The sequence below is a fragment of the Strigops habroptila genome, chromosome 9, assembly GCF_004027225.2.
Source record: "Strigops habroptila isolate Jane chromosome 9, bStrHab1.2.pri, whole genome shotgun sequence".
In the NCBI taxonomy this organism is placed as follows: Eukaryota; Metazoa; Chordata; class Aves; order Psittaciformes; family Psittacidae; genus Strigops; species Strigops habroptila.
Window position 1 is genome coordinate 6,414,674 of NC_044285.2, and position 18,639 is coordinate 6,433,312.

The following is an 18,639-nucleotide window of genomic DNA, read 5'->3' on the forward strand; positions in this document are numbered from 1 at the left end:
TCTGTGCTGTTATCTCCAGCCCCGACCCAGGCGCTCTGCTGTAGCTGTGGCTGGGTGCAGTATCACCACTCAGAGCCTGTGGTGACATGCCCCTGCATGCAGCGCTGTCTTGCCTCCAGGGCCTGGCAGATGGCAGAAGGGATGAGCCCTGACTCCCTTAGAGGTGGTGCAGCTTCTCCTCTGGCTCCCAGACACGGTGGGACAGGACATCTGCCAAAAGCAAGACGATGCATTTCGGGGCTGTGGGAGGCTCCTGGCTAGGCCCGGATGTGCCGTGACCTGAAAGGAGTTGTTTAGGATGACCTCCCTCCCCTTGAGACCAACCACCAAGTTCGTGATACCCTTAGACTGAATTAAGGTGAAAGAACACCAACCTACCAGTTCTGTGATTTATTAATACAAAACACAAGGCATGTTAGACATGGTAGCTCAATAGTGATTACTTTAACTGGATTAGGAAGTCATGTGCCACATGTCTTTACTTAGATCTGATCAATACTCAATAAAAAGAGAGGAGAGGATAACAAAAGAGAGAGGCAGAGGAGGGGGCATGAGAAGTTAAGAGATCACCACTCATTGATCCAGTGACATCTTTTTGGTCCTCTTCACCCAGGGTATTGCCGGTGGTGGGAGCTCACCCTCTGACCTGGCTGCCCTGTCTTTTTATGTTCACATTCTTTACAGTGTTATTGATAACTTGCATACAAAGCCTAGAGGTGCTTTACTCTGATGATGCATGTGTTTAAGTGAACACATATGCAGTTCCACACTTGGGGTTCTGCAAGGGTCCTCCGGGTGGTTGTTGTCCCTCACACCATTGTGTTCGCTATCTGACCCCATCTTTCATGCATACTCAGTCGGCTTGAGTTACCCAATAAATCCACTACACCTCTTTCATAGTCCTGTAGAAGCTTATGAACCTTGAACAAACGGGTTGGAGTGATCCTGTCTACACAGTATCTAAAGCGAGCAGCCTTGTTCTTTGCTTCGCTTGTGGTTATTCTTGCAACGCTTCCCATGGTTGAACGCAAGTGGTGTCTGAGACAAGCTCGGTTTCCTGTTCTTTCACACCTGCTTGCTAAATAATACAAGCGGTGTTCCAGACAAACTCAGTTTCCTGACTCTCACACTATAGAATACAGGCGGTGTTTGAGACAAGCTCCGTTTCCTGACCCTCAGAGGTGGGGCCGTGAGGTGGGTCCATCCTTGGAGCAGTTGTGCTGCACCATGAGATCCTCTATGCCATGCACGGCGGAGTGGTAGGCCAGGTCCCCCCTGCAGGTGCGGGCGGTGCGGCGGGTGCAGTGCGCGTAGGCTCGCAGCGCCGTGCAGAACTCCGGCGCCTCCTCCGTGCCCACGTGGTGGGAGCCCGACGTGGCCGCCCAGAACTCAGAGTTGCACTTGAGGATCTTGCATGGGGATGTCACTGGAAGGACAACACGCGGAGGTCAACGCTTTGCACACCTCGTGTGGGACATCCCCCGCTCTACCCCCCGGCGACACGCGGGTGTCCCCCTCCCGCAGCCCAAACTCGTGACATTGGCTCTACCGCATGATGGGGCCTCGCTCGCCAGATGTGACCCTCTCACATGAGCTTGAGTCTCATGCATCAAAACCAAAGAAACCAACAGGATCTGCCCCAATTTAAGCCAAGAAGGGAAAGAGCATCCAGCCCCTGGATTAATGCTCCTGGCGGAAAACCCGAGTGTGGAAGAATAGGACGTATTCATTAGCAGTGATAAGGACTATCCTTAATGTGGGGAGAGACGCAATGGGGATTTTAATGTCTTTTTAAGGTTTGACATTCAAAACTCAGTGCTGCGTGAATCACTGTGAGCTGTGTCCGGACCCAGCTCTACCAATGCAAAGACCCAGATAAGCTGAACAGTTTGCACTTGTAAGTCCCCACTGGAAGGTGTTTGTCCAGCCCCACATCAGGCCTCCCTCCAGCAGGCCGGTATCCTGCAAAACCCACTACTCAATAGGACAAGCGATGCCAATGCAGAACACACGCTCCCACTCTCCCAAGGTCACTCCTGTCATTGGGGCATTGCAAAGCACTGGTCCTGCATCCAGCGAGCATCCTGTGGTCACCAAACACATATCAGAGGCCTGGGGGATCACACAACCTCTGTCCAGCTGCTCTGCCCTCATCAGGACATGATATTACATACTGTTCAATTCAGTCTTCAACCATATGCACTCATCTGACTTACCAGCCTTTTGAATGCCCATTATTTCCCTTCAGCATGTGTCAATTTACCTGGATTTCATTTACCCAAACCATGATCTTTCAGAAAAACAGTGCAAAATTGACAATTCCTCTGTTCTCCTGCAATTCCTTCAGCAAAGAGAATTACTGGGAATTCATTTCACAAGCAAAAGCCAATTGTCTGAAGACTCTTGGGCACACGTTACCCAGACCCGTTAATTTGAAAGTGTTCACTGCTAAGAGATGTTGTTTAATATCCTCTTGGTTACTAACGGGTGGAAAGCATTTCATCACTCACATGTGGGTGATGCTGCTTGGAAGCCTCCAGTGGTCCTGCTCACCCAGGGCTATCTGGAGAGGGTGAAGCTTCCTTGGGGCTGGAAACCTTCTGAGAACCCCCAAATTTCCAGGAAGCACAGGGAACAGTGGCAAAGGATTTGCCAGGGGGGAAAAAAAATCCCCCTTTTTCCTATCTTCCCACCCCAAAAAGCCTTCAATGGCAGCCCCCGGTGCACTCCCAGCTCTGCGCATGGGGAGCACTGTCTCCGCCTGCGCCCGGCTCCCGCGGGCTCCGGATCACCTCGTTCTGCCAGTTCTTTGCACCTTATTTGACTGCTGACGGGAGAATCAAACAAAGCAGCAGCCACATCTCCTATCAAGTTCTTTCTTGCACTGTAAATCTCACAGCCCCAACGCTTTGCAACTCAACTGCTCCGAAAAAGGGCGTTAAGCAACACAGAGGGGAGCAGCTCCAGAGCTTCTAGAAGAAAACACACGCACACACACACGGGGTTCAGCTTCCAGCTGCTGGGAAGTCCCCTGGGAGAAGCGGGGTGCGGAGGGACACCCCAGTGCTAAGGGCAGCGCTGGAAAGGTTCCGCTTAAGATGCTGCACCTACAGTTATGCAAAAGGAAAGCAGGGGCAACATGGGAATTAATACATTACATTTAAAAAGGGAAAGTTTTACTACATGGGGCGTATGGGGAGTTCATGGGGTGTCCCCCCCTTTTCCAAAGCACCGAGCACACCCCGGAAGGGAGCCCAAGGGAACCTGCCCGCCGCTGTCACAACAACCCTCCGCCGGGGGCTGCTTTGATTCCGACCATCTCCTTCCTTGTGGGATGAGACAAAGAGGATGAGGTCAAGGAAGAACCCGCACCGCGACTGCTTGGGAAAAACGGGGATTGGGGAAGCGCGGGGGGGGGGGGGAACACACCGAACCTGAGCCCCGCTCGCTCGTTTGAAACATGTGGCAAAGCGCTGCAGAGAGGGAAGAGAAAGAGGCCCCGAGACAGGGGCCGGAGGCGGCTGTCCAAGGGCTGGAGAACCACGGGGGAAACGCTGCGGAATAAAGAGGCTGTTCCTTACCTGAAGGGAAGATGCAGAGAAAGACAAGGAGGATTTGGAAAAGTCCCAGGGCTGTGGATCCTGCCCCTCTCCCCATACCCATCCATCCAGCTCGAGCTTTAACCACTATCCTCTCCCTGGAAGAAGAGTTGGAAAACAAAAAAAAAATAAGAGAGAAAGGAAGAGAGGAAAAGAGAAAAATAAAAAAATTAAAAAGTAAAATAAATCAATAATAAACAGATTTAGGGGGAAAAAGTCAAATAAAGCCTCACATGGCTCCGGGGGGAGATGCAGGAACCGGCGTCCTCAGCAGACTTTTACTTTTTCTCCTTCTCCTCCTCCTCTCTTTCCCCTCCCATCGCAAACCAGCCCACACCATCCATCATCCCGCTGCCTTCCAATGTCCGCATCCTCTCGCTGCGCCTCCTCCTCCCGCCGGAGCCTCCCGGGAAAGGGCGGAGGAACGCGCTGCCCTGGGCGGGAGCGGGGCGGGACGAACCCGGACCCCCCGTACCCCGTTGTGGGAAGGGGTCGGGTGCGGGTGTCCCCGCGCAGGGCGGGTGCGGGAAGGGCTCTGTTGGTGCTGCCCCGTGTCCCGCAGCTCGGGGGAGGGGTTTGGGAGAGGGGCTTCATCCACCGCACCGGGGTCTCAGCGCCCAGCGCGCCCTCCCCGCCTCTGTGCCCTGGGGCTGCGCGCAGCGCTTCGGGTGCCCCCAGAATGAAGGGGTTTGGAGCAAAGGGTCCGTCGTAGAGTGAGGGGAAACTGAGGCAGGGAGACGGCAGGCAGCGGGATTGTGGGAGCGATGCTGCGGCCCGCGGGACACTGACCCCCCGGCACAGGGAGCTTTGCTGCTGGCTCTGGGCTTCCCATGCGAGCGCTCGGGGTGAGCAGGGACACGGCGGCCACCGGCCGCTCCTCACACGGGGTGTCTGGGATCAGCTGCAGAACCGGGGTCTCAAAACGGCGCCCCAGGCGCCCTCGCACACAGCCTAAAGCGAGGGTTGGGGCTCCTGGGCCGCCCCGTCCCCTCACAGGGTGTGCGGCAGGGCTGGGTCCTGCTCCCTGCGCGCTACAACCAGTGGGCAATGGCTCCAACCTGCGCAACAGGGACACAGCCCGGCCCTGCCCAGCACCGGGATGGCCACAGCGCTGCTGCACCCTGTGCCTGTGCAGGAGGCGCTGCTGTGGGACCGAGCGGACCTGCCCGGCAGGGAGAAGGGGAAGCTGCACCGCACCGAGGGGTCGTTTCCCCACCCGTGACCAGGTCTCGGGTTCAGCTCTTTGCAGCGTGGGGCTGGGCTGAGCTGTGTGGGGCAGAGCCCACATCCTCACCTGCCCCTGCTCCTCGGCTCCTGCTCCTCCAGCTTCGCTGCGGGTACCCTGGGGATGGAAAGGGCCAGATCTGGATGGCACACATCACCTGCCTCCTCAGGGAGATCCACCCGCTGTGCTGCGGGCAGGGACACCCGGACCAGCTCCCGTCCTCCCTGTGCATCCCTCCAGCCAAACACCTCTCCCTGCTGCAGCTCCACAGCAACAACCAGGACCTCTTTCCATTAGGAAGTCCATTTTTCAGGGGTATATAACTCAGCTGCGACATTCCACTGTTGGCTGAAACTTGGCTCAGCTGCAGAGGGGCTGGGAAAGGCCGGACCCAGTGGCTACAGGTGTGAAAAGTGCTTTTTACAATGAGCTTTTGTAACGGGGGAGAAATGGCTTCAAGCCCTGCACCACATCTTGCCATGTGGGCCTCAGCGGGGATGGGTGGAGGGGAAAGACAGAACCAAAGCAGCCTGCAGGATGCTATCGCATCCCACCCAGATAGACGCACGTCCTGCCGGGGCTGGGGACAGAACGGAAAGCTCCACGCATGCAGCAGGAGCAGCACTTTGGAGGAAGGGGAATTCCCCCTGGAAAGGGTCAAAAAAGATCTTTACATACCTCCAGAGATCCAGAAAAGAAAGAGGCTGGTTAAACACAGAAACATCGGTAACCATCCCAGCGAAATCGTGGTGGAAACACGAGGAAACACACGGCTTCTCCCAGTCATGTGGAAATTCCCATCCGAAGGGGTTTCCAAATCTCTGTCACCGCAGACTGTGAAACTATGTGGAACAGCCAAGAACAACATGCTTATTCCTGCACCCTGAAAACCCCCATTGTGGCGTGCCCGGGGCTGCAGGGAAGGGTCCTGGGATCCCAAACCAGCCCCAGGCACACCGTGGACCCCCGAAACATAGCAGGAACCCCCCAAACTCACCACACTGGCGCTGTTCTGAAAATCTCCGTAACACTTTTTAATATACAAGAATCAAAAGTACAGCAGTTTTACAATGTAGGAAAATTTAATACATACTATATAAACAACATATTTACATCAGAAATCACTAGGACAGTGGCATGGGGGTTTTTCTTTCTTTTTTTCCCACAAATATAAATTAATATTAATTACTGTTTTTAGTCAACAAGTTTCAAAGTCTGTGTTTTTTTTACAGTAAGAGTCCTTCTCTCCCAGGAGGGGAGGCAGGGGTTGGGAGGAAATGGGTGAAAGCACAATAGTATTTTCGTGGGGGTCATTTGAACTGCTCACAGAAGGACTTGAGCGTTGCAGTATCCCCCCTGTTGGGTACCACATCGCCTGTGCCTGCAGCAGGTTTCGGTCTGCAGGACTTCCATCGTGTGAATGACACAAACTTGACACCATTTCCAAAGGGGTCAGGTTGAAAAACTCTTGGTTTATAAAACAAAAGCCCAGCAAATTGCTACTTTTTCCTGCCAAGAGGGAATCTCGCAGCTGGTTCACAAAGAAAAGCTGTACCAGATGTTGATACAAACACCGCAGTGAAGTTTATGGCTGTGGACCTGTCCCCTTCCATCCCACTCACATCCAAGTGACTGCGCCTGGTTATGGTCCCTGTGCTGAGGGGACATCAAATGCACATGTATGTGTGTGTGTGTGCTCAGAGAGGACTTTCTCCCAAATCTAGTTCTCCATCTTCACTGGCACAGGGTGCCCAGAGAAGCTGTGGCTGCCCCATCCCTGGCAGTGTTCAAGGCCAGGTTGGACACAGGGGCTTGGAGCAACCTGCTCCAGTGGAAGGTGTCCCAAGGCAAGGGGTTGGAACTAGATGAGCTTTAAGGTCCCTTCCAACCCAAACCAGTCTCTAATTCTGTGATTAAAGCCAAACCCAGCAAAGAACCACCCACAGGGAGTGAACAGCACTGTGAGACTGCAGCATCAGGCTAAGGTGACAGCGGGGACAGCTCTTTGGTGGATACGGGAAAAGCTTTTGCTGTTGCACAACAAGAAAACCCCAACCAACCTCACCCCCCGAACCTGGGACAAGCAGAAACCCCCACATCTGGACACAGAAAATGCCTCTTGCTGGGGTTCAAAGTTTTCCTGCACCAACCGTAACACTGGTCTGGCCAGTCCTGCCTTCTGCTACAAGGGTATGGCATGAGCTTTCCATCACGATAGCACCGCTTGGTGAACAAAAAGAGCCACTCTCTTTGCTCCTCTGAGGTTTCCTCCGTTTTCACATGAAAAGCTAATACCTCTGAAAAGAAAGGACCTCTTTGCTGAATACCACAGCAAGCGCCTGCAGTCACAGCTTAGCGAGGAACGCCGCTATCTCAACACCTCCCCTCGCCCCACAGCTCCAAAGGGGGACTGGGGAAGCCTTCAGCTCCTCCTGCCCAGCTCAACACGAGTGTAACACTACTGTGTCAGGGCAGCGCAGTGCCCCTAAAAGCAAGCGAAGCTGCCCTGCAGATGGTGGAAATGTTGCAAAATAAAAAACACCAAAAAGGGGAGCAATCCGCTTCCCGTGTGTCCCGTTAAACCAGCGGGCTCGGGAGGGAGCGACAGCAGCAGGTTTCAAGGGATGCACAGCATGGAATGGGACATGGGGGTATTAGTGTTGGTTTGTGTGTGCCTGCCGAGGCACTGCCTGGAGTCAGGAAGCCAGCCCTGACCACCATCTCCCCTCAGTCTTCGGGGGAAAGGACATCACAGCTTATTAGGGTCAGATACTGGCACCTTAACAGGAGGCCGAGCTTCTGTCCCCCACCAAAAAGAGGAGTCTGGAACAGCCTGGTCTTTTAATACTGAGCTCCAGGAGATGATGCACCATGCTCTGGGCAGCCCGGCTGCTGGGAGAGCTTTGTGGTCTCCAGGGATGTGACTCTACAAAGGCCTAGGACCTGAAACATCACCACCACCACAGCCCCTCTCATCACACCCATCTCCTCCAGGCTGGACACGGTCCTGCACCAGACACTGAGGCTCCAACACTTGGAGGAGTGTTTGCTCTAAGTGCAGGGAGCTGGGCTGCAGACTCCTCTCTGCCATGCTGGGCTCTTAAGACATTTGCTCCAAGGATATTTAAGGGCCCCAGTCCTGAATTCCTCGTTCTCTCCCTGCTCACTTAGGTGCTAAGTGCTCAGGCACATTCCCAATTTAGACAGCCAGAAGGTCTTTCAGTGCAGCAGTTACTGCTGACTGCTGAACAGTGATCAGCCCACTGCCTTGCTACTGAACTCTGCTCCACCATCCCTCGTCCTTCGGTTGCAGCAGAGGTTTCTGATGGCTGTTTGGAGAAGTGCAGAGAAATGCCTTGCCCAAAGCCTGGAGCGCTTCAGTGGCAGGGAGATGAGGAGCCTCAGGATGCCCAGAGCCATCTTTTGACCTTGCAGCACCTGGACCATCCCAGCTGCCCATGTCAGAAGAGAAGAGGAGTTTTGTTATGAATTCCTGAGCTCTGCCCAGTGGGAAATACTGTTCTCACCCTGATTTACTTCCTACTAGTTAGAAGTAAACTAAGTCTTTGCTAAGAAAGTCTCCCCCCCCCCACCCCCCATATCCCAAAGCCCCCTGGAGTCACGATTTGCCAGTTGTAGCCCTGGAGATGGCAGGTCACCCCCACCTCTTTAGTTGCAGGGGACACAACAGCAATCAAAGCAGAGCCAGTTTCTTGAAATGGATAGGGACATGGAAATGATAATATGGCCAGGAAAGCTATGGATTGTCACCAGCACGGCTCCAACTCCTTTGGAGTCACTCTGCAGGGACACCAAGTCCCTCGTTCAACCAAGTTTGGCTGCTGAGGGACTCTCCTGTCCCTTCTTGAATATACCCTCCCACTGCCCTATGCTGGTTTCACACAAAGCCCATCCCAGCCAGTTTGTCCCCAATCCCAAAGCAGCATCTGTCAGGTAACACAAGCATAGTCCTTAAGCAGCATCGATCTGCCTTCTTGGTTTGGGAAAACACTGGCTGGGGAAAAATCCCTTGGGTCCATCGGACTGGGGAAAACAAAACCAAACATGAATGAGGCAGCAAAGGCTGGTTCCGATGTTCGACAGTGAAAGAGGGGAAAGGAAAGTGAGAGTTGAACACTGACAGGGGACGATTCCCTTGGGTCCACTGGACTGGGGAGAACAAAACCAAAACAAGGAATGAGGCAGCAAGGCTCGTTTCAACGTTCAGTCACAAAAGAGAGGAAAGGAAATGGGAATCTGAACCGGAACAAAGAAAGAGGGGGAAAATGAGGGGAAAAATGAGGGAAAAAACGAGGGGAAAAAAAAATCTTCCTCTACCTAATCCCCCAAATTTCCTCCCTGACCCAGGAAGATGATAGCAGCATGTTCAAAGTTTCTGGTTGTTGTCTTGGAGAAAGCAGCCGTTGTTGCATCAAACCAAGTATTTCAGATGTCTGCTTTCTCCCTCTCAGTCACTTTATGTTTTCCGAATGTTCCAGTTATAATCTGGATTGGTCTTCTGTTCTAATGACCTATCCAGAGGTGACCTGTGATCCAGAGGAGACTTGGGATCGAGGGGGGATTTCTGAGAGGGGGGTGAGCGAGGGTCCGACACTCCAGCGTGAGGTGGAGGGAGAGGCTGTTTGTAATCTCCCGATTTGTCTGTGTGGAAGGACCGGTAGTGGTCCGAAGGTCCTTGGCCATGGTATCCCATGGGTGGCCTGTGGTCAGACATCCGTCTGAAATCCTGCTGGTGGTAGTTCTGAGGCCTGAACTCATCAGATCGCCGACGCTTGGAATCGTGGTGATGCCTGCAGAAAGAGAACGGAGACGGATGGAGAGCAGTTCCCTAAGGAAAGCCCGGCCATCACAGTGCTTCCCTGTGGATCCCTCCCAGCCTTTCCCAGAGGAAAGGGAGTAACTACCTGTCGTAATAATCCCGGTGGCCTCGGTGGTCTCGGTCACTGTTGTACTGTTCATACGGCCTCTTGCGGGAGAGGTTGTTGGGTCTGTAGCTGCCAGAGCTGCGGTGGGGCTCCCCCCGAGACCGCCGATCCCCGTAGTGGTGGTCCTTGTACCAGTGCTGCTCGTACTGGTGGTGCCGCTCCCCGCCCCACATCTGGTTGCTGTTGCCACCGTAGTTGAACTTCCGATCCCTCTGCCATTCTCCTCGGTCTGCAATGAGGAAAGCACCACTAAGTGTCTTCCATGCTCTAGTTTAATGTGCTGAATTCTCAAAGACATGATAACCTGACCAGTCACGGGTCCCAGAAGGATTTGCGTCCCAGAGCAAACGGCCATTAGGTTACAAGGGATGGTTTCTCCTGGCTTGCAGCACTCACCCGTGTTGCTGAAATGTCTCTTGTTTGGATGGCCATAGTTGTCCCGCGGGTGGCCGTGCATCTGCTGCTGGGCATGGGAAGGGGGCAGGTGGATTTTCTGGGAATGGGGATTGTGAGGCACGTGAGACTGGGACATCACAGAGTCGCGGCTGGAGCCTGAAGGCTCTGGGCGGAACGGCTTCTTCATGCTGGACATGTCCTCCTTCTTCTTCTGCTCCTGCAAGGTGGAAGAGAAGGTTACAGCTCCACTGCTCCTCCACCAGAAGATTCAGACTATGTGAGCGATGGCCTTGTCTGCCAGGCTCTGGAATGTTCTGTGGGCCTCCCACCTCTTTGAGCATTTGGAGAAGCGGATGTGCCCAAGCATGGTATAAATGGCAATGGCACAAATGTGGTGGAGGACAGGGACAATGTAGCCCCACACAGCTCTGCTTCTACATCCTGTCTCTACAGGGCAGTGCCCCCAGGCTGTTCACTCTGAAGGTCAACCCAACGTGCCACAGCAAGTAGTGATTTCTCTTGGTCAGAACAGCCAGAACAAAGTGCCCAGCGCTGTTAGGTGAAGGCAGAAATGCCACACAAGAGGTGGCAAACGCAACCAGACTGTTGAGATGTTAAGAAAATCACAGACTGCCAATAACAATAAAGCAAACCCATGAAAGGAATGACTTTTCAAGTCATTTCTTTCAAGTCATTCAACTTCAAGCGTGACAACTTTTAAGGGAAGCAACCAAAGGGAATGCACTTTGGATCTCACCTCCTCTTCTTGTGATCTTTTCTTATGAGCCATCTTGTAGAGTTTGTGCAGTTTTCTGGCATCAAATTCTGTGAATTTTGACACAAATATCCACAGGTTCCTAAGAGGACATGAACATCTTCTGTTAATTGCTACATCAGCAGTTTAACTGCCAACTGCTTTCAAACCCACATTAAACCAGCTCTGCTCTCTATGGAAAACAGTCTCAACCCAGCTCAGGACAGGATGAGCAGGAGAGTTGGAACCACATTCTTCAGAGCAAAATAAAGAGGTTTGCACTGGGTTACCATCTAAAGTAGCTCTGAAACCAGCACAAAGAGAAAGGCCATGGATTGAGTGGGCCAGAGAATACAAGATTGCACAGGTTCATTAAGAGGCAAATGGCAAACTTATTCACACAAAAAACCCAGCAGCCTCTGAGGACCCTTTTAAAATATCACAGACCAGCCAAACAAGAAAACAAAATGACCCCTCACCTTCTCCATAACTTGATATGGTCCTGGTCAGTGTAGGCTTTAAGGCACTCAGAGATGCGGTCCCCAATTTTTAGGAGGCAGCTGCGGGTGTGCTCCAGCTGTTCTTGCACCGTCAGTCCCTTATCGGGCTTATCGAGTTGCTTCAGTGCTTTTTTCACTGGTCTCATCCTTTCCTTGCACTTGAAAAAGCAAGAGAGAGCAGAAAGTGATTCCTGTGGCACAAGGCTTTACGTTGCTTCCTTGTTAATCAGACAGAGCAGGAAGAAGTTCATTAGCACGAGGTTTTAGCTTTATCTGACCATCAGGCAAGGAGCAATCAGAACCACAGAATGGGTTGGGTTGGAAAGGAAGTGCCATTTACAGCAGCCACTGGTAGGCACAGAGGAGGCTGGTGGACAACTCTTGCACAAGGTTCCACATGCTCTCACATCAGCAGAGGACATCACTGTGGGGCACTAGGACGGGCCTCACCCCCTGACACCTAAAACACATCCTTGGATAACAGGGGAGCAAACCCTAGCTGCCTCGCTGGGCTCTGCCACTGCCCTCCCATCTCCCAAGGAAAATACTCACTATGCTGAATGTTTCTTGGTCCAGATCATCATCTTCCTCTTCCCCGATGGGAATCGGTTCACTCCCTGCAGTAATGTGGACAGGACCTTGCGATCTCTTCCCTTTATTTCCAGATTTGGCTTCACCACCTTTAGGCTTTACAAGAACACACATCACATGAGGAGCCAGATCCCAAGCGATCCAACTAACAACCTCTGCACTATTGTTACTGGCTGTGGTTAAACTCCGGGCACTGTTCCTACAACTTTCCTCCCAAAATCTCCAACTGTTTAGCTGCAATGCCTCTATTTAGCTTTACATCATCCCTGTGGGAGCAGAGACAAGTCAGAGACAACATTTTGGACATGAATACGATATTGATACTCATGAAGAGAAAACCAACGTTGAAGACTTGGAAGAGAGCTTAAGCTAAAGAATATACAGCCCTTGCAAAGCACAGAGCTCAGAGTAGTCTCATGTCTATGAGGATCTTCAGCTTCATGTGATGTTCCTAGTCCTCAGACCCTCTGGAAAGCAGCCTCAAATATCATGGCCTGTTAGAGTAAACTTTGATCATAGCAAAAATCTCTGGAAAGCAAACTTTCCCCTATATATGCAACCAAACTTCTTGCTTTGCACTTAGGACCTCTGTGCCAAAACACACTGGGCAGCCAGAACATACCTGTTCCTTGGACAGGTACTTCAGGTCATTATTACAGAAGCTTTTACCCCCCTTCCAATTTGAACCCAGCCTCAGGGCACTTGGACCCAAAATTCAAAGGACATTTTAGTCCACAACATACCACTGATGTTGAAACACTCATTCTGGTGAGTGCTGAACAGCGACAAGGACAACTTACAGTCTTGATGGTGTGGACAGTTGGGATATTTGGGGTGAGCTTAGATTCAAAGGGAATATAGACAAGGAGCAGCCAACCCTGTGATAAATCACAGCTGAACAGAACTTTGATGTGAGTGCTCCAGGCTCTTCCCCCTTTCTTCCTTAACGTCAGCTATTTGGCCATATTGCTCTCACAGGGACTGCTGCACTTGAAAAGCAGTCTGACAAAATCTCTTCCTTTTTGCTCAGATTCCATCAGGCTTTAGCATATATTCCCCTTTTCTACTTGTTATTGCAATTCTTCACACTAAGAATTCAGGAGGACTGCAAAAGAGATAATGCCTCACCCCTCAGTGCTTCATTGATGCCTCTTCACACAGGTCCTTTAATGAATCATAAGGCTGATAGCTTGCACTTCTGCTCAGAAACCTTCCTAGCTCTTAAACCGCTCCCCAGAGGACCACATACCTTCTCTTTCTTGTCTTTTGTCTTCTTTTTCTCTTTATCGCTTTCCTTTTCCTTCTTGGTGGTTGTCTGTTTTTCCTTGTTCTCTTTGTTCTCTTTTTTCTTCTGTTTCTTTTTCACTGGGCAGTTTTCCAAGCCATCCTCCTACAAAATCAGCACAAAGTTGGAGTCCCTCTCCTCACATAGAGTTTCTTCCATCAGACTTACACCCTTGAAACAGGCAAGTTTTGAGGTCCATCCAAATTTGCCCTCACACCTCTTTAGCCAGACAGCAAGCCCTGCTGAACCAGCTGCAATCCACCCAACCCTTGACTAAAGGATATACAAAATAACAAGCCCAAATCTGTGACTAGCTGGCACACTGTAGATAAGCACTGCTTCCCTCTGCCAGCTCTGCTCAAGAACACTCAGCCCCTAAGGTAGATACTGATCAGCACAGGAACAAAAAGTCTCAGACTACAAGCCAAGCCACTCGAAGACAGAAGGTTTTCTAAGCAACAGCACGACCTTGGTGAACTCCAGCTTCACCACTGGCTTATGTACTGAAAAGGAGAGGAAAACAATTCTTCTTTCTCTCCTTTATAAGGGCAACAGGCTTTGTCCTGAGACAACCTTTCCTCCAAGTCAAGACATGGATCCATTCTAGGATCCTCCAAAACAAAGCACTAAAAAGAGTGGGTGGGAAAGGTCCTTCTTTCACCCCCACAGCTGTCAATGTGTTTTTGTGTTTGCCAGTCTCCTGCAAGAACAACACACCTCAAGGAAACCTGGAAAAACCACGATGCACCAAGCTGACTCACCTTGACTTCACCTTCCTCTGACTGGTTGTCTGAGTGCCGAGGAGAGAGGAGTTCATTCCCATGCTCATCTTTGACTTTGGGAGCCTTGTTCTCTTTCTTTACTCGTGGTTTCCTCTTCTTTAGCTTGCCCTGGTGAAAACACAGAACGAGTCAGGGCAAGCAAATGGCTACAGCTACTTCCTGGGGACATACCCCATCTCCTGAACACCTTACAAAGAGCTGCAGGACCTGCAGGGCAGCAGGAAGCCTGATGAGCCCAAGTCCTTCAGTTAAACGTAATAGTTCTTGTTTCAGCATTACAGTGCAGTCAGGTAACAGACAAGTCCATATTCTCTCACAGAAATGATGCTCAGTGACCTGGGCACACAGGCTGTCTCCCCCCACCAGCCACCCAGTCATCCTGAAATCCCCAGAATCAAGCAGCCACATCTCACCTCTTCCCCATCTTTCATGTTTTCTTTCTTGTCCAGATCTTTCTTGAGCAGTTTCAGTAGATAATCAACTCGGGTCTGGAGCTGTTTTCCCTGAGGTTTCTTATCTGTCTCAACAGGTAGGATCTTTGATAAAGAAGAAAAGAAGTATATAGCCAAATGCACTTAGCAAACCTGGACAAGAGATACACACTAGCAGCACTCCTTCCAGGCCCAGCAAAGGGTCGGAGATGCTGCACCTTCTGGGAGAATGAGAAGGTTCAAGCATTTCTTCCACCTCTCACACAACTTCTCCCTGTCTAGCCAAAAGCAAAGCTCCCAGCAAGCAAGCCAGCATCCCTCCCTTGGCCTTCTGCAGAAGTGAGAGGAGCCAAAAGCAGCTCTCTAGGTTCTCTATGATCTTTCTTGTAAGTGTGCAAAGGAAGAAAAAAACCCAACACCTTTGCAAACTATATTTGGGTTGCAAAACTGAGTCCAATCTCCTTGACACATCAGATTTGTTTGTGGCAGCCTTGTCACAGCAGGCTGGTCCCCTCTGGTAACCAGAGACATTGCTACAGCAATGATATAGATGCAGAAAACAAAGCTGCAAGGTGCCACTCTGTGGACAAACTGTCTCAGGCTGCCAACCAGGTTACCCTCATGCTTCACTGGAAACTGGGTGGCACGTCTCAGGCAATGGTTTCCATTGCAAAATGCCTTTCTGAACTCCATGGAGAAAGGCTCCCAGCCACAGTCTGATCTTTGCTGTTTTACTGCCCACCAAATAACACAGCTCTGCTTTCCACCAAGCAACATTCCGTGGAGGTCACTGTTTTCCTCATTATTATTAATCATTATTTTTTGAGGGGTTACAAACAGAAACAAATCTGTTTTCTGGAGTAAATCAAATATGTTCTCTATGAACAACGGACCCAATGCAAGCAACAAGCAAAGCCACCCACCTTATCAGATAGCTTCAGTTCCGGATCTGTTTTAATCAGCTCCCAGTTTCCATAGCCATGCTCGTAAATTCCCACCAACAACCTAGAATCCTCCTCCACTCCCCAGTCGACATCAAAATGGGCAGCTTTGACCCGGCACGTCAGGCGGTACCTGAAAGCATTGCAAACATGAGCTGCTTCTAATGCTCTGGAGGATAAAGCAAATCCACAGAGCTCGGCTCTTGCCTCTTCCCACTACAAAGTTCAAATTCCCTGAGCCTCTTTCTGCATTGCCAGCTTAGCCAGACTCACTTCTTCCTTTCCTCTGGGTCCGTAGGAATGGATTTATGCAGCATTTCAAACTCCTCTTCATGCTGGATGATGGATTTCACATTGACTTGGACACCAGAGATCTTGATAGTAGGACCCCTTCTTTTCCCAGGTCCTTTCCCTGCCAAACAACAGAACACAGCAACTGAGAGAACTCTTACAGGAAGAAGAGTCTAGGCACACACAGATAAGACCTTGCCCTCAACCTCTTTAAACATACGGTGTCCACTAATGCAGGCCCAAAATACAAGTTTTCTTTTGCTAACTCCCTTACATCTGCAATCCAAACACCTCCAGTGTCATCTCAAAAACACATCTAAGTAAGCTGAAGCTGTTGCTTCAGTACTTTTGTTCAGCTGCAGCAGGCAGAGACCCAGCAGGAAATCCAGCCCAGACTCCTGTATCTCCAAATCAACAGCACAGAACAGCCATACATAGAGTGGTCGATGATGCCAACTCTGGGAAGTGCTAATTGTGGATCCAGCTTTACCATGGAGGACACAGTCTAGCAGCAGTTAAAACATCATCTGCTTTGCCTTGTGGGCCAGCATTAAGCTGATTACTTCAGCCTCTCCCTAAAAAACTCATGTTCAGCAGAAGCCAACAGACCCAAATACAGCTTTCCAGGCTGAGCAGAAGACTCAGGGGCTTCTCTCCATTGGTGGGATGGAGATGTGTGCTTGCTCTTCACTTTTAAGTCACACTGTGACATGCCTCCCTGCCCAGCAAGGGAATGGTTTTCTCCCCAGCTCCATGCAACTCCCCCCAAACCAGCCTAACAGCAGCACACAACCCTCCTGCCTACCTTCACCTGGGTTTTCTTTCAGTTGTTCCTCATATTCTTGCATTGCTGACACACAGCTATTGTGGATGAGTTCTCCTAACCGTTTCAGGTCAGCCACAGACTTATCCACCAGCTCAGCATCCCGGGCAATACACTCCAGCCTGGAAAAGGGGGAAAAAAGGTTTGTATTTGATAGAGCATATCACCTCCCTGCCACTTCCTGAGCAATTGCTTCATAGCTTTCAGTAGCCAATGCTGTGAAACCTGCATAAGTCAAGGTGGTGCAGGAAACACCACAGTTTTAGTCTGTTTTTTAGGTCTATCAGTACAGAGCACATGTGGTATGGCTGATCCAATCCTTTGGATTTTCTAGTATTCAAGCAAAGGTGAGAACTGTCTATCTTGGGCACAACAGGCACCCTCTGTGACTCTCTAGTGTTCCTTCAGCTTTCCCAGTTCCATACTAACTCTCTTTGATGGTCAAAAGCTGCCATCTGCTGCCCCTTTTGCCTGGCTGAAGTTAGTGACAGCAAGGCCCATACACCAAGCCTTGTGTTTCACAACAGGAGAGTACAACCAGCTGAAAACCCACTCATTTCTCATACAATACATGCAGGGATCCCTGCCTCAGGTCTGAGACCTCAGCAAGGGCTACAGCCTTCCAGAGCCAGCACACATGCTCATCTCCCTTCCTTCCTCACTTAGGATGGATCACAGCACTCGGGCAGGGCTCTGCAGACCCTTGCTCAAGGAGCCTCTCCTCACCTCCCTTCAAGAGGGATATGGCAGCGAAAGAAAGATGCTCCAAATTCAGTCTTGAAACTAAGATGCATGGCAAAAGCTTGGCAAGTGTTTTGGGCAGCATTTGCTGTTCAGACAGCTGCTCCCTCTCCTTTCTAGGCAGAGTGGAAATGCCCCAAGGCCCAGGCTTTGCCAGCAGGATGATGCTGTGTACAGCCCGGCATCACTACCCTTCTAGCTGGGTTTTGGCCAGCATTTATCAGTGCTCATCAGCTGAGACAGGAGGGACTGTATGGCAGGGCTGGGGTTACTGCCATATGACAGCAAGGCTTTGTGCTGTCCGTGCAGGTTGTATCAAACACCCATAGCAATGTGTTTATGGCTGTGCTTAGAAACCCAACATCCCCACATGATTACCCTCTGGAGGCAGGCCAGGTTGGGACTCACCGTTCAAGAGGCAATCCAAACTTCTTGTAAGCCTTGATAAACCTAGGCAAAACCCAAAACAAACAGGAACTAAACCAACTGCCAGAAAAAGCGGGTTCGATATCAAACACACCTGAATAGATTAATTACAGCCTGCCACGTTATCAACCTTGCATTCCACACTGATCAGCTAAGCACCTTTCAGCACCAGGAAGCCTAATCCGTTAGTCCCCACAAAGAGTTATGTGACCCCGGCCGGAGAAGAACACAACGTTATTGTGAATGTTGAATGTTTGACAGATGAGGGGAAGGAAAAAGAAGAGAGGCATAACCATAGTGTAAAAACAATTCAAAGCAAGCATTGGCTCACACCGGGATGGTAATTATTAACTTCATTCTTCCAAGGAGAAAAAAAGAGCCATTAAATCAATGTCATTAGTAATTGTAATGCTCAGGCTCTAAGTGTAACAAGCCATCACACAAGAGCCAGATGTGGTGCAATCCATCACAGAGGTTTGCAGACAAGGACTGGTGTTCAGTTTTAGGTCTTATTTTTACTGTGAAAATCACTGCCATGGCTAAGAACTTTAGGGCAAGAGTCAGACACCACTGCTGCAACTGAATAAGTGCCTTGTGCTGGGATTAGACCCAAAGGCTTCAACTACAGATTATTTTTAAAATGAATCAATTTTCCCCCTTTTTTCCATCTTGTGCTCTTTCTGCTGCATCACAATAACCTACATGGCTGTTAGAGTTCACATCACACCACCTCCTTCCTTTTCTATGGCTTCAGGCTGGGTATGGGGCAGCTACCACAATCCAGAAAGTCTGACCATCTCCTGCTTAAAAATACATCATCTCAGAGATGGAGAGTCAAGGAAAACTCAGAGATCTTTGGGAAAGGTTCAGGTGTTAGGAGACATGAGAAGAAAATAATTCAGCCCCCA

General features: G+C 50.6%; 2 protein-coding genes across 11 annotated transcripts in view; both read right to left on the minus strand.

The window, feature by feature from the left end:
- Window positions 1-375: 375 nt before the first annotated feature.
- LOC115613038 lies at window positions 376-5,558 on the minus strand. Its single transcript, XM_030498054.1, has 4 exons — window positions 5,503-5,558; window positions 3,937-4,323; window positions 3,582-3,697; window positions 376-1,426 (listed from the first exon to the last, which is right to left on the minus strand). Exons 1-4 carry the CDS (start codon window positions 5,556-5,558, stop codon window positions 1,176-1,178), a joined length of 810 nt encoding a protein of 269 aa, XP_030353914.1. The 3' UTR covers window positions 376-1,175.
- A 279-nt stretch (window positions 5,559-5,837) lies between these two features.
- The window catches only part of CHD2 (chromodomain helicase DNA binding protein 2), a 70,005-nt gene continuing 57,203 nt past the window's right edge, over window positions 5,838-18,639 (minus strand). For 9 of the 10 annotated variants that reach the window (XM_030496668.1, XM_030496673.1, XM_030496670.1 and 6 more), the window contains 13 exons: window positions 17,714-17,755; window positions 16,547-16,686; window positions 15,724-15,862; window positions 15,433-15,583; window positions 14,492-14,614; window positions 14,058-14,186; window positions 13,261-13,401; window positions 11,973-12,107; window positions 11,400-11,578; window positions 10,924-11,023; window positions 10,167-10,383; window positions 9,750-9,999; window positions 5,838-9,635 (listed from right to left, as the gene is read on the minus strand). In XM_030496668.1, the coding sequence (XP_030352528.1) occupies window positions 9,302-9,635; window positions 9,750-9,999; window positions 10,167-10,383; window positions 10,924-11,023; window positions 11,400-11,578; window positions 11,973-12,107; window positions 13,261-13,401; window positions 14,058-14,186; window positions 14,492-14,614; window positions 15,433-15,583; window positions 15,724-15,862; window positions 16,547-16,686; window positions 17,714-17,755 (2,080 nt within the window). In that variant the 3' untranslated portion in view covers window positions 5,838-9,301. The remainder of the gene's footprint in view (window positions 9,636-9,749; window positions 10,000-10,166; window positions 10,384-10,923; window positions 11,024-11,399; window positions 11,579-11,972; window positions 12,108-13,260; window positions 13,402-14,057; window positions 14,187-14,491; window positions 14,615-15,432; window positions 15,584-15,723; window positions 15,863-16,546; window positions 16,687-17,713; window positions 17,756-18,639) is intronic. The other variant, XR_003993022.1, reaches the window with a different exon arrangement.